The 12348-nt window shown below is 38.9% G+C and overlaps 1 protein-coding gene across 13 annotated transcripts in view; it reads right to left on the reverse strand.

Moving 5' to 3' along the window:
• Positions 1 to 12348, reverse strand: part of CLIP1 (CAP-Gly domain containing linker protein 1) — a 69539-nt gene that overhangs the window by 9872 nt on the left and 47319 nt on the right. For 8 of the 13 annotated variants that reach the window (XM_040577461.1, XM_040577458.1, XM_040577460.1 and 5 more), the window contains 5 exons: positions 12115 to 12330; positions 8790 to 11075; positions 7490 to 7627; positions 6070 to 6176; positions 2867 to 2987 (listed from right to left, as the gene is read on the reverse strand). In XM_040577461.1, the coding sequence (XP_040433395.1) occupies positions 2867 to 2987; positions 6070 to 6176; positions 7490 to 7627; positions 8790 to 11075; positions 12115 to 12330 (2868 nt within the window). The remainder of the gene's footprint in view (positions 1 to 2866; positions 2988 to 6069; positions 6177 to 7489; positions 7628 to 8789; positions 11076 to 12114; positions 12331 to 12348) is intronic. The other 5 variants (XM_040577467.1, XM_040577465.1, XM_040577468.1 and 2 more) reach the window with 1 other exon arrangement.

Raw genomic sequence — 12348 nt, forward strand, 5'->3', positions numbered from 1 at the left:
AGATAATTCTGCAGTTGTTTTGTTTTGTTTTCCAATGAAATTAAAATGCCTGGGCAGGTCTGAGGCTCTTGAAATACTCCAGCAAATAAATTGAAGCCAGAAATGTTCCCCAAGCTCAGCATGTATCTGACCAGGAATCTTTAACTAATTACAGACAGCTAATTATTTATGAATCGATATAGAAAAACACCCCCAGCATCTTTAGTATAAGGCACTTTAACCTTTAGATATCAGGATAAATCATTCATGAAAGAGTATCCATTAATTTTGCAAAGTGTGTCATATGCAGCCACAGAGTCACTAACCCAACTGACTAACACACTTGCTGGAATTTATATAGTTACCATAGTGACTGCTCAAAATACTTAAAACATACGCTTGCTACCTTTCTGGCTGCATTTTAATAGGCACATGCACAGAAACTCAGCCTGAAGCACTGCTTCCTATCATCCAGTTTTTCAGCAACCCTGCTCCATGTCCGACCTCCTCATTGTTAGCACGGACACTTGTTCTCTTAAATCTAATTGAGCAATTCTTCATGGCAACATTTTTTCTGTTCCCACAGACAGCCTGAAGCAACGAACTCAAAACCATGCTGTCACTTGGTGCCTAAACACAGCGTACATTCACCCAAGTAACAGCAAAACATAAACGGTGGTGGGAATCGGTGAGCTTGTGCAAGCCTGAGGTCTGGCTATCAGCGCTAGAAGCCTTGAGGCCAGCTCATTTTGCAGCTGTTTCAATACGAGAACCTGCCTGAGTCAAAGGTAGAACAAGTACACTGTAAGTTTAGGTTAGGTAAGGTCTAAAGGGAACACGAAAAAAGTGGCATTCCCAAGGGCAGCAGCAGATTTCCATCAGTGTTAAAATGATGGTTAGTACTTGAAGGCCCCAGAGGGGACGGAATGCTGTTAGCTGAACATCTGCCTCCAGTGCCAAGGAACCACAAGACACAACAGTTTAGGCAGGTATGCTGCACGTGTCATCAGTACGAACTGCACTGAGGAAGGCTGTGCTCATTAGTGATGTGACACCTGAAAGGAAACCTGCATTCTCCATGACAACATTTGCCTCTGTTCCTTTCGCCATGACAAGAATTTCCTGGAATGTGCAAGGCCTCTTCCTGGCTGCTAGGAGGCATGCAGTTTACTAGGCTTACAGGTGCCATAGCCCAAACATTACACCTAAGCAATGCAACAGCATTGCCACGTTGCCAAGGCTCAAATTTGAAATTTGCAGGTAAGCAGACTGTTGCTTCAAGCTCTAGCAGACTTCCAAGTCCAATCTACTGCAGTCATCCGCTCACAGAAAGAAAAGGCCATGGTGTGAGTGAACTGAGAGCGCTACAATTTGCGAGATATGACTCTGTGCTTCGTGGACTTCTCTGTCCTGGCAATTAGAGGATCTCTGCTGACAGATCCACAGGTTGGTAGGATGCAGACAGCAAGACTCCTCTGCAAGTTCATCTGGAAACTACAGAGGCCACAGAATGAGGTTGCAATCACCACTGCCAGCCTACGCCTGGGGGGCTGAAGGGTCCCTCCCTCCAGGGACTTTCTGAACATCAACCCTGGCCACGTACGTTAGGCAGAAAGATTTGACCAGTGTCGCCGAATCACTTTCAAGTTACAACTCTTTCTGAAAATAACAGGTTGCCTCAAAGATTCCAAAATAATTTAAGAAAACAAGTGGGAGCGGGGAGCAGAGCTCCCACTGGCTGTTTAGGATGACAGCATTCTCTTGTCACATCACTACTCAGTTGCGGCATGAGTCAGTGCTAGAGCCCACACGTCTGGGACTCTTGTTAATCATCTCCAAAGGCCCTTCAGGATGAAGAAGCTCGTGCATTACTCCTAGCAGAAGCCAAAAGGATTTAGAAACTTGCCAGATCTGTATTTACTCATCCTCAGTATTTCAAAGCAGGTACCTTGGGGGAAAAAGTCAGCCTCTTGGCTTTAAAAGCATTAGCCTATATTGCAGAATGGAAGACATCTGTTCCACTGCCACCGAGAACAGGCATACCCTTCTTCTGCAGAAGTGCTCTCAGAGAGGCAGTGTGTAAAACATGTCCCACACACTCGTGCTTTTGGACTAGAGCTTCCAAAGATGCCTTCATGGTGTGGCTATCACTGGAACTGCTCCACGAGAAATGAAACCACGTTTAATGGTTTTAAATCTAATATCTCTTTTGGCAACTACCAGCATTAGAAGCTGTATAACTAAGCCCGTACTTTAAGATTCCAACATGTGCAAATGCAAGAAGTAGAAATATACAAATAAATAGTCTTTTTTCACTATAAACTACTGCCAGAAAAAAATCTCACCTCAATTCTAGTCCTCCACGTACCCAGTACCTGACTGCAACACTGTTCGTGTACATGCACAGTATCGAGTCTAAGCAAGCATATGTGTGCATAGTGCTTTTTATAGACTCCAACCGAGCAGTTTTAAATAGTATGCTGAAAGACATCCTAAATACTCCTTTTTAGTGGGAAGGGAGAGCAAGAATAAGGAGAAGAATTAAATAAATGGATTTCCTTAGTTCTGGTTAGATGGAGATTTCATAATTGTATAACAAAATCACTCCTGACAGAAATAGCAAGTGTCTGCTAATACATTTGGCTAAAGCATATTTAATTTATGCTTATTTCCAAGCCTCCTAAGTATCCTTCACAGGTTACGCAACCTTCTGTTAGCCTGCAGTTCTAACCTCCCAATGCAGGTGGTTTCCAAATTTATTTTAAAATATTCTCAGAACAACTCATCTTTCAATCACAAACATGCAGTGCAACGTCACCCAGACAGCAGTGGAAACAGCATGTACAGCACTTTCACCATAGATCAGGAAACGTTCCAGCCACTCTACCTTCTGATGACTTGTGACTTCGTCCCTGCTTCTGCCCAGCTCCTCGGCAAGTTTCACGTTCTCCTCTTGCAAAGCTGCAAGCTGCTGGGACTTCTGAGCAGCTGCCAGCTTCAGCGCTTCGCTGCGAGGACAGAGAGTGCATTGTTACCATAGGAACGAGAGAGGCAAGAAAAAACTGTGGGAGAGAATCAGCTTCACAGCTTGGAAAAATACATCTAGGTCACGTGGCGATGTATAAGAAAGGTGACGCTCCATGCCTCAGATGCACACAGATAGGGCTAGCCCTGAAAGGCAGTGGCAGCACAAAATGACTACTTCCTTCTCCTTGGCATGTAGTAGGTGCTCAGGGAAGTACAAGGTAAGCTCAGCCTGCTGGTCCTGCATGTTTCCGATGGTTAACAAGAACCTGCATTCAGAAACGTGCCTGACACGGTGCGGTTTGACAGGACTGCTGGTGAGCTTTATAGCCCAGACTTTCTCAGAAATGAATGTCTGTGTATTTTGTAGGAGAAAACGTGTGAATTGCTTAAAAAAAAATGGTTCCACTTATTTAAATACTTCCTACAAGGTCTGACACCCGAACAACCAAGAATGTGCAGGATCACAGGAGGCAAACCAGGAAAACATCAACTCTGCTCTCATTAGTTTAATGGAAACAAAACCAACAAGAAGACAAAACAAAATCTGAGCTATAAAAATGGATCTGTAGGTTCCATTAGCCTATGTTGTCCATAATACATGTGGTTTCCTTAAAGTACGTTTATTTTCAACTTTTTTTTTTTTTTAAATTGCATGCTTGCCTATGACACAAGTGACTAACACAAGTTCTTATAACATTTGACAACTTATTTTAAAAAATGAAAAAGGTGTCCTTCACTTCATGAAATGGGAACTTCTATGTCTGGGTTTTGTTTTGGTAACAAGCACTCTCAGTACTCCTATGTGCCAATATTGCACAGAGTTCAACCCTGACTGGAATATTAAAAATATTTTTATTGCCATGGGAGGTAGAAGAACCCATAAGTCAGAAACTTATTCAAGCACTTCAAAATAAAACAACTCTACAGTTTGTTATTTGGCACATTTGAACAAAACAAAGTCAGATTTAGAGCTTAGCACATAATATGAAGAAACGTCTGGAAAATCTTAGTCAATCTCTGAGCTCTAACTACAGCAATTTTTAGTTATCTAGTCCTTGACCAATTTCCAATCTAAACCACCTAGACTGGACTAAGCAGGCGAGCTCACATCACCGACTACTGATTCAAATTATCTGTGTATGAATACACTTGCTGATGCAGGAACGTACCTATTTTTAACTGTGATTGTTTGTTGAACTGCAATACTAACCAGTCTCCTTTTTGTTTTTGGCATTTAAGCAGAAATTAGGGGTATTATTAAAACACACACAAAACACTGGGGTCAATCTGTGTGAAACACTGCCCTGTGCTTACTACCCAGGAATTTTGAATTGATAGCTTAAAGTGCACTTGGCAGTAGGCAATAGTAAATGAATACACAACATCCAGCTGTTAGCTCTGATTTTCTTCATCCTATTTTTCCATGGAAGAAGCTCTTTTACAAAGCAAACCAATTCCATTGCACTATCTTCCCACCTCCAAAAGGCACTGCTCTGGAGGCAGCAGTGTTGCCCTACCTACAGCCATAGCTCCTGGGAACAAAACTTCCCCTCTCCTCTCTTTCACAAAGGCAAGGCACCACGTTCTTCAACTGACATCTCAGGGGTGTTCTCACTACCCTCATTACCACTGATCAAGAAATGCCTATTATCAAGCTAACACCTTACTGTAATTAAAAAAGGCAACACACTAAATAACTATGACAAAGATCAATTAAATATCAACCAGACCAGCAACCACTTATCCACAGTGTCTCATATCACTGGTAACTAGAGACCATATCCAGCAACTGTCTGGATTAATCTTAAGCAGAAAAAAAATAAAAATAAAAAACACAATTATCAGAATCATGAGAACACCTTTCAGTACAGAGGATTTTCAAGGAAATAATTTCTATAAATATTAGATTGTAATTTGTCAGGCAGAATTTATATTCTGTCTTTCCATGAAATCAGTCTGCTACCCCATGCTGACCTAAGCATTAGAGCAACTAGTCTAGAAATCATTATTTTGCTTTGGCATTTCCCACGTGCATAGAGGCAGGCAGGAACTGCAGAATGATATCCAGCCTTTCTCAGACGAGGTTGCTCTCTATACAGACAGGCATGCAGTTTTTAAAAGCAAGCAGTAAAAACTGTAAGTCGTAGAGAACTTAGAATTTATTCTGTGTGCTGATTTCCCTTGTGTCCTGTCTTCACCTCAGAGCAGCGGTAAGAACTGTCACAAAATGACTTATGAAACTAATAATAATTAGTCACAGCTACTCTTGGCTATCAGTCCATATCCCACATTCCAGCTCTCACTCTGTGAGTCAAGAAATTCTTCTCAGAGTGGGAACAGAGACTTGTGATTTAATGCTTTACATCTCTGAAAGCCAGGGGACATGCAGCTACTGCAGGGTAGCAATAATTAGGCTGGATTTTTATTCATGGTGGCACACTAAAAGCTTTGATCCAATGACATTCCACATACAAATTACTTTATATCAGATGCTTTGCAGTTAATTTCTGTACAATGGCACACGTTATTCATTTGTAGCTCATAAGAGGTAGTTTCTCAAATAAAGCATCTCAAATGTTAAGAAATTAACTCTACTTTTACATAGTTCTATATACAGCATTTGTATGGTACCAGTTAGAAAATCAGTCCATAGCATGGCACCAGGAATAAACTGGGTAAGGCCATAAATGAAAAATGAAAGCAGAACCAGATTTTCTATAAACAAAGCCTCTTAAAACTACTTAACACTCCAAGGATACTTGTAATCAAATCCAAACAGGATTTCTTGGCAATAAAACCTTTAAAGTAATCTAGTGCCCTCAGGTGGCAGAACGATATACTTCCTCCAACAAACATAACATCTCAAACCAAGCTTGAAGTGAAGGATTTCTTCAATAACTTGAGAAATTCAGGAGCACTGTTCTGATTTGAAGTTATATGCACATCAAACTAGTATTTAAGTATGATCTGCCTTATAAGCGAGGATACTGGAGATGTACAGAAAGACTTTTTTTAATGAAAGGTTAAAGTAATGGTTTAAAAAATTCATGTAGAAATACTTACAATTCTTTTCTAAGTTCTTCCACTTTCTTGTTCTCTAGGTTTAGAAGCTCTTTTGATTTAGTAAGTTCCTCTTCATTTTTCAAGTTGTTTTGTTTAAGCATGTCCAACTTAAAGAGGAAAAAGAACTCATTACACTAATGAAACAGTAATGTTTCCAGGTGCAGCATTCAGAAAAGATATTCAGAAAAATGGAGGAAGTGACCTGAGCTGATCCACTTTATCATCATTACTCGTTAAATTAATTCCGACTTTGCACTGAGAAGCATTTGTCTAGCAAAATGTGTTATAAGCCTTTCTGAATTCAAGTCTAGCAGCACAAAAACTTGGTGTCCACTGAAGAGGAGCTTACAGTAATCTGATGTGTAGACCCTGGTATAAAATGTAAAGCTCCAAAGCACCTCCATTTTAAATGCTGTGCAACTCAAAGCATTATTTTTCTAACTCAACACTTCTTGTTAAAAATAGCTGTTCCCTTTGATATTTATTCTTCTAAGGTAACTGATAAAAAGTTCTTGCTTTACCATACCTTTATTTCCAAGAAATGGGAGGCTGAATGCTGCGCTTGCAACTGTAAGTAATCAATTCCTTCCAGAGATCGTGTTGCACAGGTTGAATTGTTGCATATCTATTTACTGAGCTTGTATCTACCACATAAATACCACAAGCTTGTGAACCTTATTTGTTCACATTCAGTGACACATTATCTTACATAACAGATAATCTTCAGTCACTCTCAAGGCATTACAGGACCCTGTGGTTATCTTATTTTTTTTTAATCCAGAAAGTGAACTCCTGCCACTATTAACGTCACTGATTTTAATTCTCAAGCGATCAGATCTCCTTGGAAATCATTACCATTTCAGAACAAGCTGTTGCATTTAGGTTAGTCCAGCTGTTCACTACCCATTATTACAAGAGATGCAAAAGATGAAAATAGCCATCAACAAGAGGCCACAGAGTGCTCAAGATCTGCAGAAAAGTTCCCAGTTCAATGTTAGTTCAAGATTCTCTGAGGCCAAAGAGTGTAAGAGAGATTAGTGAGGACATTTTCCCTGCTTTCAAACCCTGATGTATCACGAAGTGGTGGAAGGGCATAGACTGAAGAATGGGTCCCTGGAGGAACTGATGTATTTCTTGGACTGTAAGTTCTTTGGGACAGCTGTGCCAATGCATTTATTTGTACAGTGCATAGGTCAGTGGTATTTGTACCTCGTCAGACCTTGCAGCACTTCACTGGGGTGTGAAGCTGCAACCCATACAACCAGGAAACTGAAGCATGATTTTGTCTTTGGTTTCATCCCAGAAAGTAACCAAAGCCTAAAACACATATTTCACAAACTGCATACGCACTGCAAGAAAGATCCAAGTCACTTACAAACCAGGCAATACTTTTCAGATAAAAGCATTTAAATGTGATTACCTCATTCTGCAGCTTCTCATTTGTCTGTCTAGAGTTCTCCAAAGAAGCCAAAGTTTCAATCTTTTCTTTGTGAATGGCATCCTTCTCTTTGGTCACCTTCTCCACAGTCTGTAAAACATCTTCTGCCATTTTGACAGCCTGTGTATAAAGTGAGGATGGAGGAGAAGAAAGTATTACCAGTGGGACCTCTGAAAGCAAACCCACAATACTTTATGCACAGCTCCACTGTTTGCCAGATGCTTTCCAATTAAACAAGGACTTCAACTCTGACTTTGCATTCTGAAGCTGGCATAAAGTGTAAAAATAAACGGACATGAGTAGATTCAGTTCCATGCAGAAACCCCATGCTTGGGTCACCACTTAGCCCATTTCTTCCTTTCTTTTTTATTTCCTGGATTTCTATTTACAACTGTGATTGCTCTTAGACTTCCGAATATTTTAGACAGTAGTAGTTCGTAGATATTCACTTCCAACAAACTTTTCTATTTTCAGAGAATGTGGAATTATAACAATTGATAAAAATTTGAATATAAATTAAAAAATAATTAGGAAATAGACCAATTATCACATCATTTTAATGTTGTTCGTTATGCCCTCATAAAAGGAAATAATTCACAAGTATATTATTAAAGTACCAAGGTAGGCATAAGCCATTCCTATAGAATACAAAATGGATTCAATATATCCTAAGTGATTTTATGGGCTTTGAGCCAAGATGAAATTCAAAATGTTATTCAGAATTTGTTGGCGGTGAATACAAAACACTTCTGTGAATAAAAAGAACACAGGAGATGCCAATATCTTTAACAGTCTGAAAGTCCTATAATGCAAATGTAAACGGTTCTCCTGCATTGTTTTTTAATTATCCAATTACATTTACAGGAGTAGTACATTGTTTTTATATTTATTGAATAACTCAAATTTTTAGTTTGTTGTAATTCCTACACTAGCTATTAAGCTGCAAAGTACTTCAACAGAGGAACTGTCCGATTTCTTCTACCAGATTCAGAAAACAAAGCTTCCTTTTATTCACAGTTTTTGTTGTTTTCTTGCAACATTCAGCGACAACATAGGCTTTTATATTTAGAAATAATTTTAAAAGAATAATTATAGTTAAAATGTCTTTCAGACTCAGTTACAACTTAAAAAAACCCACAGTAATATATTGAGAACAAAACTCCAGCCCATTTACCCTGAGATGAAGTGCTGATTGTGCAATGAAGTGCAGAGAGGAAACCATGGAGTTAGTGCTCAGTATTAGTATAACCATACTTGATTGTTTAACTGTATGTTTCAATACCTCCATTTTTTGCATTACTGTTTGGGCCTGGAGAGTCTCAATTTCTCTTAGTTTCAAAGCCAGATTGTTCACCTTCTCCAGCAGCATCTGATTTTTTTCCTCAGAGACCAGCAGTTTGCCCGAGAGGTCTATGTTAGTGTGCTCTAACAGTGCTACTTCCTCCTGCAGTTTATAATGGTTCTTGGACAATTTCTCCTTCTCTTTTAGTGTTTCTTCCCTACTGATGACCAGACTCTTCTGTTCAGCAAGAAGACTTTCATTTTCCTTAAGTAACTTGTTCTTCTCTTTCTCAGTCACCTCATGTTTCTGCTGAAGATCATCCAGCATCTTGGACAGACAGCCGTGCAAGTCCTGGAGCTCTGCTTTTGATGTAGACAAGGAAGCAAAGTCACTCTTCAGTTGCTCAATTTTGGAAGCCAGCTGCTCTGTCTCTGCACAGAGGATTTCTTTTTCTTTAATTATTTCCACCAGTTTAGTTTCAGATTTTTCTTTCTCCTGAACCAAACTTTCTTTCTCAGTCAGAAATTCCTTATTTTTCTCTCTTGTCACTTCTATCTCCGTCTCTAAGAAGCTGATGTTATTTTGAAGCTCCAGACGTTCCAACAAAAATGATTCCTTGTCCAGTTTTCTAGCTTCCTTTTCTATGGTTAAGCTTTCTTTCATATTCTCAAGGTCTCCATTTAATTTCTGACACTTCTCTTGTAATTCGGTCCTCTCTCTGGTCAGTGTTTCTATGTCAGTAGAACAGGTCTTGAACGAAGATGATAGGACCTGCTTGTCACGAGACAGAGCAGACAGTTCATTTTCTAATGTTATTTTGGCATCCTGTGCCTCTTTCAGAAGATCTGAAAGGTCACGTTTACAAGCGATTAGCTCTTGATTTTCCAGATTCATCTTATTTAGCTCTTCCTTGAGAGCTTCAATGGACTCTTGGAGTGTGGTATTCTCTTGGGCCAGAACTCTCTTGGCTGAGATGTTCAGCTCATGTTCTCTCTTCATATCAGAAACCGCATTTTTAGAAGACTTGTTCTCATCAAGGAGCTCTGAGTATTTTCTCTCCAATTCATTCTTCTCTTTCAGAAGAGCTTCACTGTGCTTTTCAAATTGCAGTGACTTACAAAAAACAGATTCCTTTTCCAAGTTCAATTCATTTATTTTCTCAGTAAAGGTTTTCTCAGCAAGCATAGCATCTGCTGTGGCCTTAGCAAGCTTTTCAGTAATTACCTTATTTTCATTTAGAAGTTCCTCCTTTTCAGCCAAAAGCCTTCGTTCTGATGAAGAAAGAGCCTCTTTCTCTTGAAGTAACTTAATACATTCAGAGTTGGATATCTCTCTTGAGGATTTAATTTCCTCAAGAAGATGAGTGAGACTAGCAAGGGAAGCCTTAAGCTCTGTATTGTCTTTCATCACCTTTTTAAGTTCCTCATGTTCACTCTCTAGCTCTGTTTGCATCTCTTCTGTTCTCACTTTTAATACCAGGTTTTCACTAACAGTATCAGCTGAACTCAGGCGCAACTCTTCTATACTTCTAAGGAGCATCTCCTTCTCGGACTGCAGACTCTGACTCATCTGCAATAGATGGTCCCGTTCATTTTTTAAGGCTGTGTGTGTACTTTTAAGATCCAAGTGTTTATCTTGGGCCGAATCTCTCTCTGCAGTCAGAGTTGACAGTTGTTGTAGTAGCTCTCTTTGTTCTCTGGCCAGGTCATCATAAGAACTTTTCAGCTTCTGAATGACATCATCTTTGTCTTTAATGACTGCATCCTTCTCTTCCAAAAGTTTCTTCTGATAATGCTCCAGTTCTTCTAGTTCCCTGATATGTTTCTGACATGCCACATCCATAGCATCTTTGTTGGCCTGAAGTTCTTTCAGCTGTTGGAGCAAGGTTGACTCTGAAGACCGGAGAGCATCATTTTCTTGAGTTATCTTCAGAAGATCTGCCTGTGCTGCCTCTATTTCAGAGAGTAATTTGCCTTTCTCAGAAATCAGTGCTACCTTTTCTGTGCTTTCCTGCTGGCTTTTGGCCTCAGCTTCTTCTCTCTGCTTTAGGATTTGTTTGTTTTCTGAATTAAGTTCTTCATTTATTGTCCAAAGCTCTTCTTGGTCTTGTTGCATTGACAAAATCTTTGATTCCAACTCTAGAAGTTTTGATAATAACGAACCTCTCTCTAATTTTAAAGTATTCCCCTCCTGTGCCAGAGTCTCTTTTTCTGATATCAAACCCCTCATCTTGTCTGACATTACTTCAATCTCTTTTCTGGCTGATGCTAACACAGAGCTTAAGGACTAAAGAAATAAAGTCAGGGAGAAGGGAAAACAAAAATGAAGTCAAGCAGACAAATGAGAAATGTGCATTATGGGCAAACAGTGCTACTATAATTTAAGTTTTTTTTTTTTAAAGTGTATATGCTGGCACAAAGTCCCTGTGCAAACTGAACTGTTGTTGATATTTCATTACAAAAACACCCACAACAATACTTTCTGGTGGTTAAATTAAAAATACCATGATTTCTGAGGTCCTCCGTACCAGACTTCATCTTGGTTTTAGAAACTACTCTCAATGAATTTTCTGAATGAATATTAATCAGAAAGAGCCACAGAATGATCTCATCAGAATCTAATGAAGTTAAAATACAGGGAGTCATAGTAGGTACTTGTTTCCAATTCTCAAAGTCACCTTCTGTAGCTAATTCTCCCCAAGATATATTGTCATAACCTTTTTAATTCAAAACAGCATATCATCGGTGTATCTGCAAGTTAACTCCTGTGCCAATTTATACACTAAACATTTCGATGAAGCATAAACAGATTATAGCCAATAACTAATAGGGGATGAAAGTAAGCAGCAATATCAAAGAAACAGGAGAAAAAATGAAAATTATTCAAGATACATACCAAAGAGCTGCATGTAACACAAGATCATACTACAGAGCAACATTTCAATTGTGCAACACCTTTAAATGAAATATTTAAATGAAATATTTCACAACCTATTTTATTTAAAATTCATGCATTTAAAACACTGAGAACAATAATATCTGGCTCCAACTTATTGCACTGAACCAGATATCTATGAACATAAAATGTTAATGTCAAAGAACCAAACTTCATGGATTCTTGTGTAATCCAGAGAAGACAACAATAAGTTGTGTATGCTTCACTTCCCTAATCAGTATTAATTTGTTCTGGAAAAGTTCAAAACAAATATCACAAAAACCCTACTATAAAATGGTAAAGCTGAGAAAACAAAACAACAGAACAGTGGTTCACTGAAATACAAAGATATGAACTTTAAATTACTTGCAAAGTAACAAAGTATACATACTTTGGCCTGTTCTGCTTGCTTTTTCAGCTCCTCAGCCTGTGTTTCCAACTCATCATTTTTCTTTTGTGCAGTTTTCAGTGCCTCTTCTGCATCCAGCAAGTTCTGCTTAAACCCTTTAATGTCTGCATCATGTTTAGTGATCATCTCAGAAGTTTCCTTTTCATACTTTGCCTGAAGATCCTTATACTGATTTTGGTTAGTCTCGATTTGCTTTTTCTGATAGAACAGAAAACA

Source organism: Cygnus olor, chromosome 17 (genome assembly GCF_009769625.2).
Source record: "Cygnus olor isolate bCygOlo1 chromosome 17, bCygOlo1.pri.v2, whole genome shotgun sequence".
NCBI classification, from domain to species: domain Eukaryota; kingdom Metazoa; phylum Chordata; class Aves; order Anseriformes; family Anatidae; genus Cygnus; species Cygnus olor.